This window comes from Pelophylax lessonae (genome assembly GCF_965119305.1).
Source record: "Pelophylax lessonae genome assembly, chromosome: 4".
NCBI lineage: Eukaryota > Metazoa > Chordata > Amphibia > Anura > Ranidae > Pelophylax > Pelophylax lessonae.
In genome coordinates this window covers 496,250,449-496,276,292 of record NC_138771.1, presented here as the reverse complement: position 1 = coordinate 496,276,292, position 25,844 = coordinate 496,250,449, and the positions used below count along the sequence as shown (strand labels likewise).

General features: G+C 45.7%; 1 protein-coding gene across 1 annotated transcript in view; it reads right to left on the bottom strand.

Annotated features, from left to right (window-relative positions):
- The window catches only part of CACNA2D4 (calcium voltage-gated channel auxiliary subunit alpha2delta 4), a 414,350-nt gene extending 388,849 nt beyond the window's left edge, over positions 1 to 25,501 (bottom strand). The window contains exon 1 of the mRNA XM_082253648.1: positions 25,306 to 25,501. Coding sequence (XP_082109774.1) covers positions 25,306 to 25,388 — 83 coding nt within the window. The 5' untranslated portion in view covers positions 25,389 to 25,501. The remainder of the gene's footprint in view (positions 1 to 25,305) is intronic.
- Positions 25,502 to 25,844: the final 343 nt, after the last annotated feature.

The window sequence follows — 25,844 nt, the reverse complement described above, 5'->3', positions numbered from 1 at the left end:
CCGCTGGCAGTGGTGGCTCTTAATGCTCCTATTACCATGGAGGAGCTTACAGAAGCCCTGGCTTCGGCACCCCCCAAAAAAGCACCCGGTGCAGATCGCCTGCCGGCCGAGGTGTATAAGAAATATGGCAAGGTTATATTACCAGCTCTCCTGGCCGCTATACAGGAAATTACATGTAACTGACTTTGCCGGACTCTATGCGGGAAGCCATAGTGATAGTACTGCCTAAGCCGGGGAAAGATACACTCCTAACAGACTCCTACAGACCTATATCACTGCTAACGACAGATGTGAAGCTCCTAGCTCGAATACTCACTAATATGCTGTCCAAGGTTATAACTAAATTGATTCATTCAGGTCAATCGGTATTTATTCCTGGGAGATCCACAGCACACAATATGAGGCGTCTCTTTTTTAATTTACAGGTTCCAGTGGACAATCCTGGGGGTAGGGTCATCCTGTCACTGGATGCAGCCAGAGCATTTGATAGTGTGGAGTGGCCCAGTGTACCTGTGGGAGGTACTGTCAATATTTGGTCTGGGGAGTGAATTTATTTGTTGGGTGCAAGGTCTCGACGAGACGGTATTCGGGTGAATAAGGAAGTCTCCCTTTTATTTTCCTTATACAGGGGAACCAGACAGGGGTGCCCCTGTCTCCCTCCTGTTTGCCCATGCAATTGAGCTTTTGGCTGTCCTTATCAGGAACACGCCAACGATAGTGGGATTTCGTAGAAAAGGGCTAGAGGAAAAGATATCCTTATATGATGTGCTGCTGTTCCTGGGGGATACTTCTGGTTCCCTGTGAACCCTAATGCAAACTATTGATGAGTTTGGGACACTATCAGGATTCACAATTAATTGAGATAAATCCATTCTTATTATGCCACTTGAACCCCTAGTTGCACCACTTCAATCTGAAGAGGGACAAATCTACGTAGCTAACACATTTAAATATCTAGGAGTGCTGGACCTCACACAATATCTGAAATTATCTTGGTGCCTTTCCTGGATAAGCAACGTACAAAATGTCGCAGTTGGTGTAAGCTCTATCTGTAGTAGGTAGAGTGAATCTAATAAAAATGATATGGGCACCACAGCTATTGTATATATTCCACAATTCTCCTATGTGGATTCCACAGTGTTGGTTCCGACGTGTGGAGTACCAGTTTAGGGACCTTATATGGAAGAAACAACAGCCAAGAATTACACTGACAATTCTTCAATTTCCTAAGGATAAAGGGGGCTTAGCAGCGCCACAGCCTAAAATGTATTTCCTTGCTGCCCAAGTTCAAAAAGAACAGTTGTTGCTAAAAAATGTTTTACATGGGTGGCAGGGGTCCGGTAACAAAGGAGGTTGAGGGGTAGTTTTACAGCCTTTTAAGGTTTAAAGCAGGCAGTGAGAAGATGACGTATCACTTCTGAGCCACCTGTTAAATGCCTCTGAAAAGCAATCCACTGCAGATCGTTTATTGAGAGGGGCACCAAAGATGGGCCCTTACTTACTTGGACCACCAAGGTTAAAAAGTGAATTCTCTGCACTGCTCCCCTTCTCCATCCACAGCATGGTCCTTAGTATAGACTATGTATGGACTATGCTAACAACTCTCCTGCTGCCAGTCTAATTTAGGACTCATTTACTTCATCAGCAGTGACCTGCACTTTCCCACTTTGGAAAAACACAGGTTAACTCTAGGACACATAGAGAATGTGAAGATGTGATGTGAGGTGTGGGGAGCTGCCATAAAATGCAACGTGGCACTGCATGTCACCACACAGCAAGGCTATGCACCATGCTGCTGTGCAGGGACAAAAATGAAGTGTCACTCCATGGCATTTCGAAAGAAGTTAAGAAAAACAATAGGGAAAAAAACAAGTAAGCCGTGCATTGCTCTGAAACCTTCCCGGAATTATTATTGGCCTGCATGGTAAAACATTGGTGTTTACCGTGTGGGCCAGTGTGACCCTAGCCTTAGACACACTATTGTCCCAACTGATATTGCCAGGGTGTCACAGAGAGAGAGGTGGATGGAGGGGGCCTGGTAAAATCTTGCTATGGAGTCCCAGAAATGGTAGTTACGCCCCAATGATGAAGCCATGAACAAGCTGCAGATAAGGGCGTAAAAATTGCATTTCCCTCATCTACTGATTGCCGTGTGTTGCTGCTTGATGTCCCCGACACACCAGTGTGAGCCAACAGCTCCAGTTGGGAGTGCCCCCCCCTCCCTCCCAGCCTCCAGACTCTCTCTCCCTATCTGTCACTCTTCCCGCAGACTCTGTACACTGCGCTGAGGATTCGCAGAGTGTAGGCAGTAAACAGTCGGTTCTCATCTCAGCTGCCAAATTGTGTTTTTACTCAGATACATTAATAAAAAAAAAATTCCCTGAAAAACAAGTGAAGGAAACATTGCGGAGAGGGGGAAGTGCATCGCGCACAAAATGCAATATGTCAAATCATGAAACCTGCGAGTTTCTAATTTATAGACATAGAAGAAATCTTCTTATAGGGATGTTCACATTCCACCCCCACCATGGAGTATTGCTTATTATTATGTTAAGGTTTGAATTTTAAAAACTCATGATTGATCTTTATTTACCCAAATACATGAAGGAGATTAAGGTGAACAATCTTATTAGTGTGTATTAAAGTAGATGTACACCCAATCATCTCATAGAAGTTTAGCCGTGGCAATGTCTTTTCAAAAGTCAGCTTTCATTAAAATAATTCCAAAGCAGTGTCTCTCCTGTGGTATGCGAGAAGGTAAGTGGTCTGTGCAGACACCACCTATCTTTGATAATGGGTTAGTAGTTCTTTTGGCTCTGAAGAAGAGGGGTCTCCCTCGAAACACGTCAGACAGATATATGCAGATACCATCACGTCATCCAGCACCATAGGAGAATCCTGGTAGTCCTGGAGGGAACTGGTTCCAATTTCCTTACATGCGTGCAATTATCATGCGATTGTCAATAGAATGTATGCTGCCTTTTTTGGAATTTAATAAACTATTTTAGTGCTAATGCACAAGGTTGGTGCGCCCTTCCCTTGTTGTTGTTTTTCCTTAAAATAATGCCTGGTTGGTATCCTAATGGTACCCTTGGTACATGGATGGTTTGGTCTATAAATAAAGAATGCATACAAATAAAAAAAAAAAAAGCCTGGTAATCTTGTCATGAAGGTCATTCTTTGGACACTTCCTGTTAGGGAGTGACAACGCTCTCTCCCTGTCTTCCAATGGTGGTCCTGCATTGTCACTCTTTTCTCATGGGCTTCCAAAGGCCGTTTTTACTTTTGACACTTTATCAGGAAACCTGTCCTGGAAAACGCCATTCAGCTATTGCTGGAGTGTAGATGAAAAATGACTGCAAAGAGGACGCAGGAGATCAACGACACAGATTCAGAAAAGGATCAAATAAAAGGTGAAAACAGTTTAAATGGCAATTGTTTATGATACACACATAACATCCAGTTAGGGTTTATATCCACTTTAAATGCATATGCTTGAGTTCCATGGGCACCCTAAAGAAGATCCATAGTCTTTTTTTTTTTTTTACCAAAAATGGGAACAATCTTATCAGTGTATATTAAAAACTGTGTTTCTATCTCTAGTTTGCACATATATATACATATCCTGGCAACCTTTTCCTGTTTAGTAGTGCTGCACATTGGTTGTGTCCCATCACCCTTTTGTTCTGACTGCAACTCTCCATAACTGGGTCTGTCTGACTGAAAACAATAGACTCTGCAGTCTTCTACTGACATGAACCACTCACAAAGCTCCCGGTAGACAGAAACCTTGAGAGTTTGGCTTTTGGAGCTCTAGAGCAACAATTTTCATGTTAAGAAACAGACCTTTTTATTTTCATAAAATTAATATTAAAGTGTTACTAAACCCAGGACCCTGTATTCACTAGATCTGATCTCCTGCAGTACTCAGAACATGGAAATGCAATTATTATAGTAAATATAAACTGCTGAATACATTTTCTTATCAGCAGTATATAGCAGTCTTGTGACTTCTATCAGTGTCTGGTTAAAGCTTGTAGGAACCGAGTTTTCATTCTATTCTGACTGTCCTAGGAGGCTGCTGGACCCCTGACCCTCTGTCTGGACAGTGCTGATTGGCCCTGAGCTGATCATATGCACTTCCAAGAAAAAAAAATAAACTCTAGCAATACTCACCAAACTGAGCCTGTGCAGAGTGCCTCTTAGCCTCTGTTCTATCAGTAGATGAATTGGTGACAGTGCAAGAAAGGGAGGATCAGAGAAGGCAGGATCAAACAGCCTTTTTACACAATGCAGAGGATTAACCCCTTAGGTTCCACAGTGAGTGTAACAAGCATGCTTTACTGCATAAACAGACTGATTTTACTGTTGTGGGTTTAGTAACACTTTAATGGAATTTGGTAATGCATGCATATTACTGATTTTTATGCATGAGAATTGACAGGTTCACTTTAGGGACTCCTGCACATGGGCACCAAAAATGCTTTTAGGCATTTTCTTTTTTTTAAATTGCTTTTATAGATACAGGTGCAGAAATATCAGTAAACATGTACCGTGCTTAGATCAACAAGAAAAAATACAAAGTTCTGCGTTACTGGTCAGTATTTACGAATGTACGTGCAAAAATAAGCATAAATCACACCTCCCTTGAATAGCAGATTATAATATTTGAATATTTGGCATTCTGGGAGAATTTTTAAGCGCATATACACATGTAAACGCATGCACTAGAAGGACGATACTCCCCTGTTTTGTGCAGGAACTTTTGTTCCAGGAAGATCCGGTGTTCATACATCAGCAGGGCCACTGATAAGCCAGTACAGCCGGTCCTCCTGTACTAGGCCCGGGCACCTGCTGAGCAGGAGAGCAAGCTGTACCAACTTACTGCTGACACAATGCTCTTTTTTCTCCCCCTGCACCGCTGGTTTGGTGCAGGAGGATCAGCTCCACTACCTACGCCCCCCCATGTGCCCCCCTCCCCTGCAGCGGTGCCGACTTTCCTTCTCTCCTCTCCTGCCAGCAGCTGCTGCGGACACACAGGGGGATGTTTCTGGATGGAGAGCAGGGGACAGCTAACTATAAGAAGATAAAACAAACAAGTGGCGCCACCCTAGGTGCAGCATATTAGAAGGAATACACGTTTAATGTAGATACACTCATTGTTGTGAAGGAGAAAATACATACTGTATATATATCGATCCACGTGGTGCCAGAGTCTGGGTGAGGAGCTGTTATCTGCGGGGTCATGCGTTACCGGCCGCGCCAGTGGTGTCCGGGCCTCCAGGGCAGTGGGCGGAGATACAGTCAGCCTGGTATCACCCGATCGAGGGGCAGCGGTAGGCGTGATCAAGATGGTTCACGATCAGAGCATGCATGCTCCTTCTTCAGGCCTGAAGACTCACCTGGACTCTGGCACCACGCGGCTCAATATATCTATACGCCTTTTCTCCTTCGCAACAATGTGTGTATCTACATTAAACGTGTATTCCTTCTAATATGCTGCACTTAGAGTGGCGCCCCTTGTGTGTTTTATCTTCCAATTTCTACAGAGCTGCTTCTAACTCTGACAGCTGGCTGCTCCTCTACCACAGTGCTTCCCACAGTGCTTCTTACTAGAGCACATGGACTTTTCATATTTTAACCTAATCAAACTTTTATTTACATGTATGAACTAAGTACCATTTGGTTTTCTCTTTTTATGCCACTGTCCTATGATTCTTCCCCTCTAAAGCGCTCAACGTTCATTACTCCTGGACTGCTAACCAATGTTCCCTCTAATTTTTTACTGGGCTGAGCAAATAAAAAAATTTCTGAGCGCAGTGCTCCCCAACCTTTTTATCGCCGCGGACCGGTCAACGTTTGATCATTTTTCTGTGGCCCCCAATCAATGCAGAGTGCCCACAGCATTGCCCCCAATCAATGCAGAGTGCCCACAGCATTGCCCCCAATCAATGCAGAGTGCCATAGCATTGCCCCCAATCAATGCAGAGTACTACAGCATTGCCCCCAATCAATGCAGAGTACTACAGCATTGCCCCCAATCAATGTAGAGATGCCAGCGTGCCCCTTTTCAATGTAGAGGTGCCAGTGTGCCCCCTTTCAATGTAGAGATGCCAGTGTGCCACCTTTCAATGTAGAGATGCCAGTGTGCCACCTTTCAATGTAGAGATGCCAGTGTGCCCCCTTTCAATGTAGAGATGCCAGTGTGCCCCCTTTCAATGTAGAGATGCCAGCGTGCCACCTTTCAATGTAGAGATGCCAGTGTGCCCCCTTTCAATGTAGAGATGCCAGTGTGCCCCCTTTCAATGTAGAGACTCTTCAGTCCCGAGTCTAGTAATGGTTCTGCCATTTTTTCAGTTTTTAATTAATGCAGAGTGCCCACAGCATTGTCCCCAAATCAATGTAGAGATGCCAGTGTTCCCCCCCCCCCGTGCACTTACCTCATGGTCACGGGCGGCAGCTTCTCTTCAGTTCATTCCCCGGCTTCCTGCCTCTCCTCAGTCCTCCTGACTCCCCGAGTCCCGGCGCCTCTTCCTCGGCCAATGGCATGAAGTTGGCCTTTCGGCCAATCAGGAAGCGGGAGGACCCGCTCCCTGATTGGCCAGGAGGAGGATCCGTGTGACAATAGCGAATTTTCATTCGCTATTGTCACACAATGGGCGTGCTCTCGCGGCGCACGCTCTGCTACACGGCCGCCACGTCTGCGGCTGCGCGGTTTGAATAGGTGCTTGCGCGGGACCTTCATTCACACTGCGCGCCCGCGCATGCGCGCAGGCTAAAGGGAACACTGCTGCTAACTATATCCTATCTACTGGCCCCTTCGTTTCCTGAATAAACACAGTGAGTGATCGGTACTGATCACTCCTGTGTCCATTCATCACTGAAGCATAGTGAACATAGTTTTCTACACTTCTGTTTGTGAACGAACAGGAAGCCTCAGAGTGTTTCCAATTCATTCCTCTCCATCAGCTGAAAGGGACCGAGGAATCTGCATCCTCATACCTTTCTCTGCCTCTAATTACTAGTTGGGTAAAATCAACGTTTGTTGTTTTGGGAAAATTCAAAGGAGCAGGATGGAAAATTTTTCATGACGAATGAATTTCCAACAGCCTATGTGCTTTTCATTCAGGAAAGTCCATTCATTCCAAAATCAAATGCTAGAAGCAAACAAGATTTTGAACGACATTTGTCGAGTCATTGAATGTACTGAAAATTTTCTTACAAACTTTTATATAAACGTTCGTGTGAACATTCATTAAAAAATCTGCTAGGGTATAGCCAGTTTTTCTGTATACGCCAGCCTGATTGTTTGCAAGAGGGAACTCTGCCTTTCTGTTTATTGTCAGCGATTAACAATGCAGGATGGCAAGATTAACACCCTGATGAGCTTGACAGCCATTCGGTACCCCCGAGTGCTGCAAAGAGCGTAACTCGGCATAACAGATTCTAAAAGTGTGAGCTACAGCAACAGGAACATTCCAAATCCTTCCTTCCATCTGAGCGAACATTTGTAATAAAAGGAAGGAGAAGAAAAAGTATTGGGACCCATTCCTTTCTTTGTGGTGCGTTCACATGTGTTGCATTAAGACAGTCTACTGAAAAGAAATGGGCTGCCAATGCACCCTAAAGCCCCGTACACACGTACCGATGGTCGGCTTACAAATGTTCCTCTTTTCTCCCCGGGATGTCGGTGTCTGCTGAAAAGTGCAAAGACAGCACAAGGACAGCACAAGAATTTTGTCCGCCGACTGCAGAAGTGATGTCATGTAATGGTTAACTTTCCCTGTGTTTTCTATTTTCTGAGCATGCCCAGTCTTGCAAATCTGCGGTCTGTCGGCCGAATTGTGTACTGACAGGCGAACAATCGTCCGTTCTGGTGTCGGCATACAAATATTTTCATGTTTGCACGAAAGACTTTTGTCCGCGGATTGTGCGCAGACATCTGTCGGAGGCACCATACTAACACGCGTACAATCGGCAGATCCTTCGTCCACCGACGTTTGTATGCCGACGATCGGTACGTGTGTACGGGCCTTAACAAGGGAAAAATGACCCTTATTTTGTAACACAACACTCTGCAATACAACGCGTTGTGGTGTTCTACAACATAGGTGTAATGCCTTAGCTTAGTGCGTTAGATTGCCACTCAAAATGAATGGCAGCGGAGAGCAGTATAATGTTACTTTTCAGTACCGCACATTATAAGCGTGTTACAGCAGGTTTAAAACCTAACTGGATGACACCTCAGTCCTGCTAATCCTCTGCCTCCACTTTGCAGACACTTCCTGCCTAAATTCACTCCAGTAATGGCTGCATGGCATTTCTCAGGGTGGGTTTCCTGATGGTGACAACAGTGGGATAAATCTGTGTAATGTTTGTTGAAGTTTCCATTTGTGATCTCCATTAGAAAGCCAGGGTGACAACGCAGATGCTTGATTGAGAGATAAGGACAGAGCGTTGACATCCTATAAAAGGAAAATTCCTGAACAAAGCCATCTTGGCAGGATAAGTAGAAATTTTAACAAGTGATATTAAAGTCTTGTTTTTTTTTTTTTCAGTTTAAAAATAATAAACATGTTATACTTACCTGCTCTGTGTAGTTGGTTTTGCACAGAGCAGCCCCGATCCTCCTCTTCTCTGGTCCCTCGTTGGTGCTCCTGGTCCCTCCCTCCTGCCGAGTGCCCCCACAGCAACAGCCTGCTAAGGGGGCACCTGAGCTGAGTCGGTGCTCTCTGTATCAATTCAGACATGGAGCCGTTACTCGGCCCTCCCTCTCTCTCTCTCCCCATATTGGCTCATTGACTTTGACTGACAGCAGCGGGAGCCAATGGCACCGCTACTGTGTCTCAGCCAATCAGAAGGGAGAGTCCCGGACAGCCAAGGCTCTCGTGCAACATCGCTGGATCGAAAAGGGGTTTAGGTAAGTATTAGGGGGGGCTGAGGGAGGATGCTGCACACAATAGATTTTTTATCTTAATGCATACAATGTATTAAGATAAAATAAATCTGCCTTTAGAACCGCTTTAAATAAAATGCTGCAGATTTAAAGTTTTTACCTTTTTTTATTTTGAATAGTATAAAAAATGGTTAACTCCTGCCATCTGTGTCCCATTGGGGAGATTTCCCTTAATTTCCTGTCCCATAGCAAACAGGAAGTGAGAGGAAATCCCAACATAATAGGGAATTCCATGTTTGTCACAAGGGTCTCAAAACATAATCAGCGCAAACACATGTACAAAATAACATTAAATAAAAACCCCATTCTTGATAAAAAAAATAAAAAACAAATATTGCCAGCGGGAACACCAAAGGTATATTCCATACTACCTTCAACATATAACATGAAAAGTGCAGCACAATATTAAATTAAAATCCATGTAGTTCTAAAAATCACTAGAGAGAGTAATGAAAAAGTCCACCAAGCATCGAGATCTCCGTGTAATGAATAGAATGTTCAGAAGCACCAAGGAGTATATTCCTACCACCCCCAGTCACCAGAACTAGTGTCCCCATGAGAACATTTCCCCTTATTTCCTGTTCTGGTGACAACCCATAATTTGGGACTTTCACTTTCAGTGATAATGGTCATCAGGACAAATAGAGAGGGTGAATCTCCCTAATAGGGGCACACGCAGCAAAATAAAACTGAAAGGGGTTTTAAGCAGATTTTGTTGAACGGCCCAGCTGGAGAACCACATTTTATCAGTGCTTGCAGCCATTACATTTGACAAACTCCAGGTGGACTGTCATGCATATTTCCCAACGTTTTGAGATGAGAATGAGGGACACCTGTTAACAAATGTTTGTAGACATATGACACATCCCCCTGCCATGCCCCCTTAAAGGGGAATTATAAAAAAAAAAATGATTATGTAAGCCCACAATTGTTTTATATTGGCTTTTGAGATTTACAAATGCAACAATTTATAAATTAGATGAAAGGTTTAGCACTGGGAAAAACTTTTTGAAAGATAAAAATTGCATTTTATATAAAACTATATAGATCAGACCAAAATGAGGGACACATTAGAAGGAAAGAGGGACAGAGGGGCTTTGTTCCAAATCAGGGACAGTCCCTCAAAATCAGGGACAGTTGGGAGCTATGCGTCATGGGCCTTTTACTGAGAAGTGGCTTCCATCAGGCCACTCTACTATACAGGCCTGATTGGTGGAGTGCTGCATTGTTGGTTGTTCTTCTGGAAGGTTCTCCTCTCTCCACAGAGAAACACTGGAGCTCTGACAGAGTGACCATCGGGTTCTTGGTCACCTCACTGACTAAGGCCCTTCTCCCCCGATCACTCAGTTTGGCCAGGTGGCCCACTCTAGAAGAGCCCTGATGGTTCCAAACTTCTTCCATTGACGAATGAAGGAGGCCGCTGTGCTAATTGGGACCTTCAATTCTGTAGAAATGTTTCTGTACGCTTCCCCAGTACTGTGCCTCGATACAATCCTGTCTCAAAGATCTACAGAAAATTCCTTGGACTTCATGGCTTCATGGCTTGGTTTGTGCTCTGACAGGGACTGTTAACTGTGGGACCTTAAATAGAACAGGTGCATGCCTTCCCAAATCAAGTCTAATCAACTGTATTTACCACAGGGGGACTCCAAGTCGTAGAAACATGTCAACGATGATCAGTGGAAACAGGATGAACCTGAGCTCAATTTTGAGTGTCATGGCAAAGGCTGTGAATAAATTTGCAAAGATTTAAAAAAAAAATTATTTTACATTGTCATTATGGTGTATTGTTTGTAGAATTTTGAGAAAAATAACTAATTTAATCCATTTTGGAATAAGGCTGTAACATCATAAAATGTAGAAAACGAGAAGCGCTGTAAATGCTTTCCGGATGCACTGTATGTTCCTTGCTAAAGAACATTTTCAGCTTTAATTTGGTTGTAAACCTCATTCAAATCTGACCTGGGCACAGATATCTGTAGTGTTTACTTATCTCTCTCTAAAGCTCTGAGTGCCGTGCCTTTCTGCTGCTCTGTTCCTCTGTTATCAGCATGATAACTTCTGATGAGCTCTCCGACACATGAGATAAAAGCAGCTGGAAATTTGTGTCGGGGAGGGAGCTTAGAGGTAGAGCTGGTCTATTCAAACTGCAGCTCTGCATGTTTCTTCATTCCTCTGCCTATGTGGAGGAGGAGAGAGGTGCCTTTCCTCCAATCAGCTCACACACAGTGTATGTCTAGACTCCACACCCACTGCTGGAACAGGAAGAACATTTTGTAACATGATCTTCACTTTCTAAAGAATTTAGAAAGCCGAAGACAGCAGATATACAAATAAAACGTATCTAGGGAGATTTGTTTCATCTCTGTGTATCATCTGAGGTTGTTCGCTTAACTGGGTATATGTGAGGGTTTACATCCACTTTAAGGCTAAGTTCACATGGACTGCCAGGGGATGTTGGGGTGGGGAGGGGGGAGGGGGGTTGTGCAGTAAAAACAGACAGTTGATCCGCCTTTTTACTGCTCACCTACAAGTGGACATGGAAGCTGCTCAGGTCTGTTTACATTGCCGCAGCTGCAATGCTTCAAGGTCTGGCAATTTTTTTTCCTATAATTTTTTTTTATTAAAAACACGGCTATGGAGGTTGCGGCATTGAAATGGAATGTAAAATTAAAAAAGAAAAAAGGCATTCAGGAGGCATAATCTTTGCCAAGATATTTACTAATAAAAGTGTAAATCAAGAACAGGTTCACTTTATAAGGGCCCCCAACAAAAAAAACAGTACACTAATCAAAACATTACCAGGCAAAGGGTATTTTCATATGGTGAGCTCAGCAAATGTCACCAGTGCACTTTAACTACTTCAGCCCCGGAAAGGTTTCACCCCCTTAATGACCATTCCATTTTTTTGCGATACGGCACTGCGTTGCTTTAACTAACAATTGCGCTGTACCCAAACACAATTGATGTCCTTTTTTTCCCACAAATAGAGCTTTCTTGTGGTGGTATTTGATCACCTCTGCAGTTTTTAGATTTTGCACTATAAACAAAAAAGAGCAGCAATTTTGGGCGAAAAAAAAACCAAAAAAAAAAAAAACAATATTTTTTACTTTCTGCTATACAACATTCCCAATAAAAAAATTGAAAAAATCTTTTTTTTTATCAGTTTAGGCCAATTTGTATTCTGCTACATATTTTTAGCAAAAAAATCCCCAAAAAAGCGTATATTAATTGGTTTGCACAAAAGTTATAGCATTTACAAACTATGGGATAGATTTTTGGACTTTTTACTTTCTTTGTTGTTTTTATTAGTAATGGCTGCAATCAGCCACATTGCAGCGAACAAAACTGACACTAAGTGACACTTTTTGGGGACCAGTGACACCAATACAGTGATCAGTGCTAAATAATATGCACTGTTACTGTATAAATGACACTGGCAGGGAAGGGGTTAACACTGGGGGTGATCAAGGGGTTAAGTGTGCTCCTAAATTGTGCTTACTAACTGTGGGGGGGGGGGGGCTCTGTGAAAGGTACATAGAGATAGGTGTTTGAGCTTAGCTGAGACACAGGAGCTCATTGTGCCTGTCTGACAGGAGAGCCTCCTGCCTTGTTTACATAGGCAGACAGCTCTCCTGTCAGTTTATCTGAAGATTGCGGGAGGCCAGCGGCGATCGCACCCGGTCCTCCCGCGGTCTGGCTTCCACTGTGTCTAACCACAGCGGGAGCGCGAGATCTATGTGATTATGCGCAGCCGAGCCGCCCTGCTGCAGTAAATCTGCGTGAGGCAGTCGGCAAGTGGTTAACCACTTCCCGCAAAATCACATACCTATACGTCATTTTGCTGAAGTGGTTGTACCGGTACCATTTTTTAGAGCTGCTTTCTAGCAATATCAACTGATGCAGCTAATCAGCCGCTCGGCTGTTCTTACAAGTAGTGGGAGTGGACATCCCCCCCATCCCACCGCCTTCCACCGCTCCCACCAGGGGACCCAAGCCACCAGCCGATGCGTCCTCTGGCTGGCCGGAGTCCTGAAAAAGACAGTTTCAGCTTTGATTGGGCCTCCGATGTAGAAACCCGGAAGCAATCATTGATTTTAAAAAAAAATGACAGTGTTCAAAAACGCCGATCCTGCCCTACTTGCATACTTTTAAGTGCAGGGGAGGGTTTTGGGGTCTTTGTGGATCCCAGATCCCTCCATAAAGAGTGCCTGTTTAAAGGGACAGTGTAAAAATAAAAAAAATTTAAATAATTAAGGAAAATACATTTTTTTTTAAAGAGCCCCATTCCTCCGTGCTCACACGCCAAAGAAAATTAATATCTCCTCTAACTGTAAACAGGTAACCGTTAAGTTTTTTTGCAATTGCAACCGGGCCCCATGCTCCAGGGGGCCTGTGTGGCTCCCCTGTACACCTGGATAGGTGGGGGCAGCATGTAGAGAAATCACTGTCCTCCCTTTTCCTCCTGTAGCCGCAGGAGGAAAATGGAGGAGATTGGTTCCTCTGTCTGCTGCCCCCGCCACTCCTCCTATCCAGTTCACTTGTGTTCTGCTGTCTCTGTGCCCCTGTGTGCTCCCCTGGTCCCCCCCCCCCCCCCACTGTGCACCCTTCCCTTTCCTGCCTGATGCTGCAGGCAATGTGTCACAATAGAGAACCAGGAAGGGGTCGGCAAATATGTATTTACCAGCTCCTTCCTTTTCTGGACAGAGTCATAGTCAGTGACATTGTAAAAAAAAATAAAACAAAATGATAAAAAATAATACAATTAAAATACCAAAAAATAAAAACTACTGACACCAGTGGGTGAACTTCCAGGATCACAAAGGTCACACTTGCTTGCGACCGGGCCCTGGCATTCCAACACCGTGGGGAGGCCCCAAGATGGCAGGAAGGGGGCCCGCTGCAGAACTTGTGAAAGGGTCCTGCTGCGGGACTGTAATAAAGGGCCCCGCAATGAGAGTAAAGGGCCCCAGGATCAGTGGAAAAAGCCCCAGTCTTGAAGGGAAGGGCCCTGGCCAGGGGTCCATGGGGAGGCCCCAAGATGGCAGGAAGGGGGCCCACTGCAGAACTTGTGAAAGGGTCCCGCTGCGGGACTGTAATAAAGGGCCCCGCAATGAGAGTAAAGGGCCCCAGGATCAGTGGAAAAAGCCCCAGTCTTGAAGGGAAGGGCCCTGGCCAGGGGTCCGGGGGGCCCTTCATGGTTTCTTGCACTGGGGCCCTGAAGGTTCTAGCTACTCCTCTGGCGCATGGCGTGCTACTGCAGTGATCACCATGGTCTTACGGGCTGCTTGGCACAGGTCCTGGACAACCGCTGCATTCACTGCAGTAGCACTGACTACTGCAGTGGTCCTCCAATCCCACAGATATGGAAAATGTATACTTACATTGGTGGATCAAAGCCACTATGCAATAAAAACCATACCTGGAGTTCAGCTTTAACCACCTCCAGTCCGGGCCTTTTCTGGCACTTTTTGTTCACATATAACAATCAGTATTTTTTGCTAGAAAACTACTAACCCCCAAACGTTATATATTTTCTTAAAGCAGAGGCCCTGGAGAATAAATTGGTGCAATTTTTTATGTCACACGGTATTTGCGCAGCAGTTTTTCAAACGCAATTTTTTTAGGAAAAATACACTTTTTAAAATTTTAAAGCAAAAAAAACACAAAACATAACCCATTTTTTTGTAAAATATAAAAGACGATGTTATGCCAAGTAAATAGATACCAAACATGTCCTGCTTTAACCCCCTTCATGTTGACGTAACGCAAATAGGAGGTCTTCTTCTTCAATTGGTTGTACCATGGATGATGCCTGCAGCTGCTGTAATAACAACTGATGTGGCTAAGCAGCCGCTCAACTGTTATTACAAGCAGCGGGAGGGGACGCCCCCTCCCGCCACTCCTCCTGGGTCTCCCGTCCTACCGAGAGACCTAAACGACCAGCCGGCACGTCCGCTGGCTGGACATCCAAACAAAACTGGAATCAGCTTTGATTGGGTCTCAGATCGAGTAACCTGGAAGTGACGTCACAACATCATTCCGGTTTACTGGAGACTTAAAGGCGCCAGGTTTTAAAAAATAGAAATTATTCAAAAATGCGATTTTGGCGTTTTGAATACTTTCAAGTGCAGAGGAGGGGTTTGGGATCTTATAGACCCCAGATCCCTCCATAAAGAGAACCTGTCACTGCACTGTCACAAGGGATCTTTATATTCCTTGTGACAGAAATAAAAGTGATAAAAAATTTTTTTACTAGGACAGCGTAAAAATAAAAAATATAAAGTAAAATAAATAAGAAAAAAAAATTCAAGCGCCCCATCCCTCTGTGCTTGCGCACAGAAGCGAACGCATTCGTAGGTCATGCCTGCAAACGTAAACATTGTCCAAACCACACATGTGAGGTATCGCCACAATCGTTAGAGAGAGAGCAATAATCCTAGCACTTCTCTGTAACTCCAAACTGGTAACAGTTAAAATATTTTAAAGCATCGTCTATAGAGATTTTTAAGTCCCGTAGTTTGTCACCATTCCACGAGAGTGCGCAATTTTAAAGCATGACATCTACAGTATTTACTCAGCGTAACATCATCTTTCACATTATACAAAAAATTTTGCTACTGTTTTTTTTTTTTCTAATTCATTAAATTGTATTTTTTCCAAAACAATTGCATTTGAAAGACCACTGCGCAAATACAGTGTGACATAAAATATTGCAAGGACCGCCATTTTATTGTCTAGGGTCTCTGCTAAAAAGAAAAAAAAAAAAAAAATATATATATATATATATATATATATATATATATATATATATATATAATGTTTAGGGGTTCTAAGTAATTTTATAGCAAAAAAACACAGTTTTTTAACTTGTAAGCAACAGGTGTCAGAAAAAGGTTTAGTCTCCAAGGGGTAAAATTTTGCCGCCCGTGCATCAGCGACAAACAATGTAAATTTTACTATCCATAGGCGACGCTTTAAAAGCCTTTACAGGTTACCACTTTAGATTTACAGAGAAGGTCTGGTGCTAGAATTCTTTCCCGTGATCTGATGTTTGCGGTGATGTGTGAGACGATTGCTGTTTGCGTGTCTATGGGACTGATGCACTAGTTAACCGGAGCACTTTTAAATTTGTTTTTGTTTTTTCAACACTGTTGCTTTACTTTTTTTATGATTACTTTTATTGCTTTCATAAGGAATGTAAACATCCTTGTGACTGCAATAGGCATGTGACAGGTACTCTTTATGGAGAGATCTGGGGTCTATAAGCTCCCAAATCTCTCCTCTGCACTTAAAAGCATTCAAAACACCATCAGTGTTTTCAAATGCTTTTGAAAAAATTGCGCCGATTGTTTAGTAAACCGTACCTGTAAGTAATGTCATGTCATTGCTTCTGTGTTACTTTCATGAACAGTCGATCAAAGCCGATCCCAGCTTTGCTTGGCTGTCTTGCAAGCTGGTAGCACTAGTCTCCCGGTGGTAAGAGAAAGCCCGATCAAGCTGCAGAAAGCGGCGGGGGTGTGGTCTAAGGGGGGGGGGCGACGTTCCCTCCCACTGCTTGTAATAGCAATGGAGCAGATAGTTAGCCACTCCGATTGCTATTACAAGAAAGCCGGCTGCCAGCTCTAAGAAAACAATATACAATATACTTGCATCATCCTGGTATAACCACCGAAAGTCCAGCGACAACTGGAAGTGGTTAAATAGCACTCCATCCAAAACTGATGTTATGAAGTGGTTCTAAACTGTAAAGGTTTTTAACCTTAATGTATTATCTGCATTAAAGTGGTTGTAAGCTTTTACATATACTCAGTGAAGTGACTGGCCTCATGAGATACATGGAGATAAAAACGAATCCTCCTACATAAGTTGTACCCGTTTATCTACGGACATCTTTTCCCTATATCTATTCAAAGTGCAGAATTTATATAGAATCTCTGAGCTCTGAAAAGCAGTGGGTGGAAAGTTACATCAGTGAGGAAAGCTCTGAGAGCTGATTGGAGGGAAGAGGCATACCCCCTTCATATAGCACACAGGAACAGAGCCGAGGCTGTCAATCACAGACTGTGCCCTCCCATCACAATTTTTCTCTTGGTGTCAGGAAAACTTGTCAGAAGTGACTCATGCTAGCAGAGGAATGAAGCAGCAGACAGAAATTACACTTGGTGCTCTTAATTATTACAAGTACACACTACAGAATCATATGCTTTGTTTAGATTTCATGTCAGAGGTTTACAAGCACTTTTAGGTAAAAAACCCTCCACTACCTGAGTCCTACATCAAACCAGCGCTGTGCCTGGCTGCAGTTTTTCTCTGCCCTCTTTCTGCTCTCACAGGCTGCACTGATAACAGCAGGAGACATTGTGAGCGGGGGGCGTGGCTGAGCCATAATGTGTGTCTATGGACACACACAGGCCAACCTAGGAGCACTTTTGCACATTTGCCCCCATAGCATACAACTTGCTATGGGGGTACAAGCAAAAGAGGAGGAGCATATGGCAGCGATGTGGGAACTCAGAAGGAGGCAAAAGGCCGCTCTGTGCAATACCTTTGCAGAGAGCAGGTAAGTAGAACTTATTTTATAAAAAGAAAAAAGGTTTACAACCACTTTAAGGATAATATGAAGCTTGGTGGGCGAAGTCAGCCCCTAGCTTCTTATCAGTGTTGGGGGTAACTAGTTACAAAGTAACTGATTACAGTAACTACATTACTTTTTTTGGTAACTAAGTAATGTAACTAGTTCCAATACTAATATTGGTAACTACACTACTTTACTAGGCTATAGGAGGTAACTACTCTACTTTACTAGGCTATAGGAGGTAACTACACTACTTTACTAGGCTATAGGAGGTAACTACACTACTTTACTAGGCTATAGGAAGTAACTACACTACTTTACTAGGCTATAGGAAGTAACTACACTACTTTACTAGGCTATAGGAGGTAACTACACTACTTTACTAGGCTATAGGAGGTAACTACACTACTTTACTAGGCTATAGGAAGTAACTACACTACTTTACTAGGCTATAGAAGGTAACTACACTACTTTACTAGGCTATAGGAGGTAACTACACTACTTTACTAGGCTATAGGAAGTAACTACACTACTTTACTAGGCTATAGGAGGTAACTACACTACTTTACTAGGCTATAGGAAGTAACTACACTACTTTACTAGGCTATAGGAAGTAACTACACTACTTTACTAGGCTATAGGAGGTAACTACACTACTTTACTAGGCTATAGGAAGTAACTACACTACTTTACTAGGCTATAGGAGGTAACTACACTAATTTACTAGGCTATAGGAGGTAACTACACTACTTTACTAGGCTATAGGAGGTAACTACACTACTTTACTAGGCTATAGGAACGCGCTCTCCTGCGTTACCCAAGCCGTGCGATATAATCGTTATTTTGAAGAATAGAGAGGGATGAAGTTTATGACTTTTTGTTGCACTTTATGTTTTATTCTGTTTTTTCAGGTTTTGTTCTCATGTTTCCCAAAGCCTGTGTTTATACAATAAACTCTATGCAGAAAGAGTGTCATGTATCTTCTTCTACACGGTCAATTAAGAAAGAGGAAAGTAAAGTAATAAGTAGTGAAGTTACTTTTCAAATGCAGTAACTAGTAAAGTAATCTCATTACAATTTACAGAAGTAACTAGTAACTAGTTACATTTTTTGAGTAACTACCCCAACACTGCTTCTTATGTCTTGGTTATTCCAACAGTGAGAGCTCCCTGCCATAATTGCCAGGTTTGTTCTGGTCAACCTGGGAGTCTTGAAGGTTACGGACTACCTTCATGTGTTTCAGATCCTCCTTTAAAATAAATAGGAATCCAGAACAGGGATGGTGGGGACCCCTCACAATGGGCACAGCAGGTGTGCAGAGCCAGGAACTCAGCACAGGGATGCTGGGAACTCCTCATTATAGGCACAGCAGGTGTGCAGACCCAGGAACTCAGCACATGGATGGTGGGGAAAACTCATAATGGGCACAGCAGCTGTGCAGACCCATGAACTCAGCACAGTGATGGTGGGAACCCCTCATAATAGGCACAGCAGGTGTGCAGACCCAGGAACTAAGCACATGGATGATGGGGACCACTGTTAATGGGCACAGCAGCTGTGCAGACCCAGGAACTCAGCACAGGGATGGTGGGAACCCCTCATAATAGGCACATCAGGTGTGCAGACCCAGGAACTAAGCACATGGATGGTGGGGACCACTCTTAATGGGCACAGCAGCTGTGCAGACCCAGGAACTCAGCACAGGGATGGTGAGAACCCCTCATAATGGGCGCAGCAGGTGTGCAGACCCATAACTCAGCATAGGGATGGTGGGAAATCCTCATAATAGGCACAGCAGGTGAGCAGACCTAGGAACTCAGCACATGGATGGTGGGAACCACTCATTATAGGCACAGCAGGTGTGCAGAGGCAGGAACTCAGCACAGTGATGGTGGGAACCCCTCATAATGGAAACAGCAGATGTGCAGACCCAGGATTTCAGTGCAAGTAAGGTGGGAACCTCTCATAATGGGCGCAGCAGGTGTGCAGAGTGCAGACCCCGGATTTCAGCAAAGGGATGGTGGGAACCCCTCACTATAGGCACAGCAGGTCTGCAGACCCAGGAACTCAGCACAGGGATGGTGGAAATCCCTTGTGATGGACACAGACGGTGTGCAGACCCCAGAACACACAGGGATCTAACCAATAGCCCCCTTAAACCAGAACATTTTACTTTTCAGCATCCTAAAACCATGAAAATATTAACTCTACTGTAGGTGAACTAAACAATAAATCACCAAACAGTATATCCTTCTGTTACTATAAGGAAATGGATATAACAGATTATATATAACTTGTTTCTGAAGCTGTATCATCATCCAAACATTGATACCTTATAAAACATATGTCAGCTTTTGGTAGTACGAACAAAAGAAAACTATCCCTCCACAGCCTTGGCAGGTATGGGACAAGCTGGAAATTGTCGTTCTACAAAATCTGGGTGTCTGTAGGTTGTCCAGTCTGCACTAGAAGGAGTAGGTAAGTGGGTTAAGGAGAAAGCTTTGGAGAGCTAGATAGCCAGAAGGCTGGATGGCACAACAGACAGGTAGGGGTGGAAAGCTGTTGGCAGGTAAGTAGTTGGGTAGATGTCTGCCAGGGAGGATGAGCACAGGCTGAGGCTCTAGAAGTCAGGGTGGTGTGGAATTGTAAAAAGGCAGTTAGCACAGCAGATAGGGTGTATAGATAGTGTGTGCAGTGGGTAGTAGGTGGCACTAGACAGTAGAGGTGTGTGGATACACCAGACAATAGGGAGGTGGACAGGGTACTGCTCTCCTGATTCACCAACAACAGATACATTTCAGAAAAAGGAAAAGAAATACAAAGTTTGTATGCAAATATACCAAACAATAACTAAACCTGGTAGGATGGTGACATTTGATTTTGTTACTGTCCACTGTATACATAGCAACAGAAACACAATAAGTACCATCAGATAGGTCAGGTAGGTAGGGTAAATGGCAGCAGCAATTAAAAGCTGGTGGGTAGATAACAGTGGTGTAAATAGTTAGGGTAGGTGGGTAGCTTCTGATGGATGGCTGCTGAGGGTGATAGGTGGGTAGTAAAAGTAGGTAGACAAACATTCAGTATAGAAAGGCCAGTGACTCTAGAGTTGAGTGAAATTAGGGTAACAGTCTCAGTGACTAGTAGAAAGGTGACTCACAGGTAATGTGGGGAGGTAGTTTCAGGGTAGAGAGTAGGTAGGGTTTCCTAAGTGTGGTGGGACAGAGATTGGGGTAATATTCCAGCAAAGGGATTGGCATTAGTTAAGGCTTCTGGGTCCACAGGGGCACTCATTATAATAGAGGATAGGTAGGAGCTCCTAGGTCTGGAGTGGTAATGGTTGCAGTAGGGGTAAGAAGGACTCCTGGGTCTGGAATGGGTAGGTGGTAGTTAAGGGGTCCAGAGTGGCAGTTCTTATAGTACTAGGTGGTGGGTAGGGATTCTTGGATCCAGAGGGGCAGTACTTATGGTAGTAAGGGGTAGCTAGGGGCTTCCAGGTTTGGAAGGGCAGTACTTATAGTAGTAGGGAGTAGGTAGGGGCTCCAGGGTTCGAAAGAAAGTACTTTTGGTAGTGTGGAGAGGTAAAGACTCCTGGATTTGGAAGGGCAGTGATTATGGTAGTAATGTGTAGGTAGGGGTTCTTCGGTCAGAAGTGGCATTAATTACTGTAGTAGGGGGTAGGTGGTCTGAAGGGGCAGTAGATATGAAAGTAATGTTTAGGAAGGGGCTAATACTGAGGGGCAGTACTTATGATAGTAGGGGGTCAGTAGGGGTTTCTGGACCTGGAGGGACAGTATTGATGGTAGTAGGGTATAGGTAGGGGCTCCTGGGTCCGGAGGGACAGTACTTATGGTAGTAGGGAGTGGGTAGGCGCTTCTGGGTCTGGAACGGCAGTACTTAGGGTAGTAGGGAGTGGGTAGTTTCTCCTGGGTCCGGAGGGACAGTACTTATGGTAGAGGGGAGTAGGTAGGGTCTCCTGGTCCGGAGGGACAGTACTTATGGTAGTAGGGAGTAGGTAGGGGCTCCTGAGTTTGGAGGGACAGTACTTATGGTGGTAGGGGGTAGATAGGTTCTTCTGGGTCCGGAGGGACAGTACTTATGATAGAGGGGAGTAGGTAGGGGCTCCTGGTCCAGAGGGACAGTACTTAGGGTAGTAGGCAGAAGGTAGGGGCTCCTTGGTCCAGAGGGACAGTACTTATGGTAGAAGGGAATAGGTAGGGGCCCCTGGGTCTGGAATAACCGTACTTATGGCATGAGGACGTATGTAGGGGCTCCTGGTCTGGAGGGACAGTACTTATGGTAGTAGGGAGTAAGTAGGGGCTACAGGGTACAGAAGGAGTATGTACTTATGTTATAAGGGTGTAGGTAGGGGTTCCTGGTTCGGAGGGACAGTACTTATGGTAGTAGGGAGTAGGTAGGGGCTCCTGGGTCCGGAGGGACAGTACTTTTGGCAATAGTGAGTAGGTAGGATCTCCTGGGTCCGGAGGGACAATACTTATGATGGAAGGGAGTAGGTAGGGGCTCCTGGTCTGGAGGGACAGTACTTATAGTAGTAGGGAGTAAGTAGGGGCTTCCAGGTCTGAAGGGACAGTACTTATAATATAAGGGAGTAGGTAGGGGCTCCGGGTCCGGAGGGCCAGTACTTATGGTATTAGGGAGTAGGTAGGGGCTCCTGGGTCCTGGGGGACAGTATTTATAGTAGAAGGGAGTAGGTAGTGGCTCCTGGGTCTGGAGGGACAGTACTTATGGTAGTAGGGATCAGATAGGGGCTCCTGGGTCGGGAGGGACAGTACTTTTAGTAGTAGGGATTAGGTAGGGGCTCCTGGGTCAGAAAGATAGTACTTATGGTAATAGGGAGTAGGTAGGGCTCCTGGGTCCGGAGGGACAGTACTTATGGTAGCAGGGAGTAGGTAGGGGCTCCTGGGTCCGGAAGGACAGTACTCATGGTAGCAGTGAGTAGGTATGGGCTCCTGGGTCCGGAAGGACAGTACTCATGGTAGTAGAGAGTAGGTAGGTGCTCCTGGGTTTGGAGGGACATTACTTATGATAGTAGGGAGTAGGTAGGGATCCTTGGTCTGGAGGGACAGTACTTACGGTAGTAGGGAGTAGGTAGGTTCTCCTGGGCCTGGAGGGACAGCACTTATGGTAGTAGGGAGTAGGTAGAGGCTCCTGGTCCGGAGGGGCAGTACTTAAGGTAGTAGGGAGTAGGTAGGGGCTCCTGGGTCCGGAGGAACAGTACTTATGATAGTAGAGAGTAGGTAGGACTCCTGGGTCTGGAGGAACAGTACTTATGATAGTAGGGAGTAGGTAGGACTCCTAGGTCCGGAGAGAGAGAGTACTCGTGGTAGTAGGTAAGGACTCCTAGGTTCGGAGGGACATTACTTATGATAGTAGGGAGTAGGTAGGGCTTCTTGGTCTGGAGGGACAGTACTTATGGTAGTAGGGAGTAGGTAGGTTCTCCTGGGCCCGGAGGGACTGCACTTATGGTAGTAGGGAGTAGGCAGGGGCTCCTGGTCTGGAAGGAACAGTACTTAGGGTAGTAGGGAGTAGGTAGGGGCTCCTGGTCCGGAGAAACTGTGCGTATGGTAGTAGGGAGTAGGTAGGGGCACCTGGGTCCAGAGAGAGAGTACTTATGGTAGTATGGAGTAGGTAGGGGCTCCTGGGTCCGGAGAGACAGTACTTATGGTAATAGGGAGTAGGTAGGGGCTCCTGGGTATGGAGGGACAGTACTTATGGTAGTAGGGTTCCTGGGTCCGGAGGGACAGTACTTATGGTAGTAGGGAATAGGTAGGGGCTCCTGGGTCCGGAGGGACAGTATTAATGGTAGTAAAGAGTAGGTAGGGACTCCTGGGTCCGGAGAGACAGTACGTATGGTAGTAGGTAGTAGGTAGGGACTCCTGGGTCTGGAGGGACAGCACTTATGGTAGTAGGGAGTAGGTAGGGGCTCCTGGGTCCAGAGGGACAGCACTTATGGTAGTAGGGAGCAGGTAGGGTCTCCTGGGTCCGGAGGGACAGTACTTATGGTAGTAGGGAGTAGGTAGGGGCTCCTGGGTCCGGAGGGACAGTACTTATGGTAGTAGGGGGTAGGTAGGGGCTCCTGGATCCGGAGGGACAGCACTTATGGTTATAGGGAATAGGTAGAGGCTCCTGGGTATGGAGGGACAGTACTTATGGTAGTAGGGTTCCTGGGTCCGGAGGGACAGTACTTATGGTAGTAGGGAATAGGTAGGGGCTCCTGGGTCTGGAGGGACAATACTTATGGTAGTAGAGAGTAGGTAGGGACTCCTGGGTCCGGAGAGACAGTACGTATGGTAGTAGGGAGTAGGTAGGGGCACCTGGGTCCAGAGAGACAGTACGTATGGTAGTAGGGAGTAGGTAGGTGCTCCTGGGTCCGGAGAGACAGTACTTATGGTAATAGGGAGTAGGTAGGGGCGCCTGGGTATGGAGGGACAGTACTTATGGTAGTAGGGTTCCTGGGTCCGGAGGGACAGTACTTATGGTAGTAGGGAATAGGTAGGGGCTCCTGGGTCCGGAGGGACAGTATTAATGGTAGTAAAGAGTAGGTAGGGACTCCTGGGTCCGGAGAGACAGTACGTATGGTAGTAGGGAGTAGGTAGGGGCTACTGGGTCTGGAGGGACAGTACTTATGGTAGTAGGTAGGGACTCCTGGGTCTGGAGAAACAGCACTTATGGTAGTAGCGAGTAGGTAGGGGCTCCTGGGTCCGGAGGGACAGCACTTATGGTAGTAGGGAGCAGGTAGGGTCTCCTGGGTCCGGAGGGACAGTACTTATGGTAGTAGGGAGTAGGTAGGGGCTCTTGGGTCCGGAGGGACAGTACTTATGGTAGTAGGGGGTAGGTAGGGGCTCCTGGATCCGGAGGGACAGCACTTATGGTTATAGGGAATAGGTAGGGGCTCCTGGGTATGGAGGGACAGTACTTATGGTAGTAGGGTTCCTGGGTCCGGAGGGACAGTACTTATGGTAGTAGGGAGTAGGTAGGGGCTCCTGGGTCCGGAGGGACAGTACTTATGGTAGTAGGGGGTAGGTAGGGGCTCCTGGATCCGGAGGGACAGCACTTATGGTTATAGGCTATAGGTAGGGGCTCCTGGGTATGGAGGGACAGTACTTATGGTAGTAGGGTTCCTGGGTCCGGAGGGACAGTACTTATGGTAGTAGGGAATAGGTAGGGACTCCTGGGTCTGGAAGGACAGCACTTATGGTAGTAGGGAGTAAGTAGGGGCTCCTGGGTCCGGAGGGACAGCACTTATGGTAGTAGGGAGCAGGTAGGGGCTCCTGGGTCCGGAGGGACAGTACTTATGGTAGTAGGGAGTAGGTAGGGACTCCTGGGTCCGGAGAGACAGTACGTATGGTAGTAGGGAGTAGGTAGGGGCTCCTGGGTGTGGAGGGACAGCACTTATGGTAGTAAGGAGTAGGTAGGGGCTCCTGGGTATGGAGGGACAGTACTTATGGTAGTAGGGAGTAGGTAGGGACTCCTGGGTCCGGAGAGACAGTACATATGGTAGTAGGGAGTAGGGAGTAGGTAGGGGCTCCTGGGTGTGGAGGGACAGCACTTATGGTAGTAGGTAGTAGGTAGGGACTCCTGGTCTGGAGGGACAGCACTTATGGTAGTAGGGAGTAGGTAGAGGCTCCTGGGTATGGAGGGACAGCACTTATGGTAGTAGGGAGTAGGTAGGGACTCCTGGGTCCTGGGGGTAAGTAATTGATGCTGAATAGTCAGGACAGTCAGAGTAAGTAGCAGAAAGCAGACTCACGTGTCGGGTGGGATGGTGGAAGGGGCCCCGGGCCCCGCACAGCCGGGCAGGAGGATGTAGAGAAGAGCCCAGCTCCCCCACATGGTGCTCCCCCCGCAGGTTCAGGCCATGAGGGGGCGACACTAGACACCCCGACTTCTCCGGGCAGCTCCTTTTCTGCCGATCCCTCTCTGGTCGCAGATTATCTCTGCACGATCCGATCCCGGATTACAGCCGACCAATCACAACGTGAGGCCGCCCCCCCTCTCATTATCCCCCCCCCCGCTGCTGGCACAGAATAATACTGGAAGTCTGCGCTCTGTAGGATCACATCCTGTCACTTCACCTCCTCTGTACTGCGCTCTGCTCTGTGTGTGCGACATTCTCTACTGCTCCCTTCTATTCCTCTCTATATAACATTGTATTATTATCATTGCTCCTCTGTACTGCGCTCTGCTCTCTGTGTGCGACATTCCTAACAATACTGCTGCCTTCTATTCCTCTCTATATAACATTGTATTGTTATCATGGCTCCTCTGTACTCTGTGTGACATTGTATT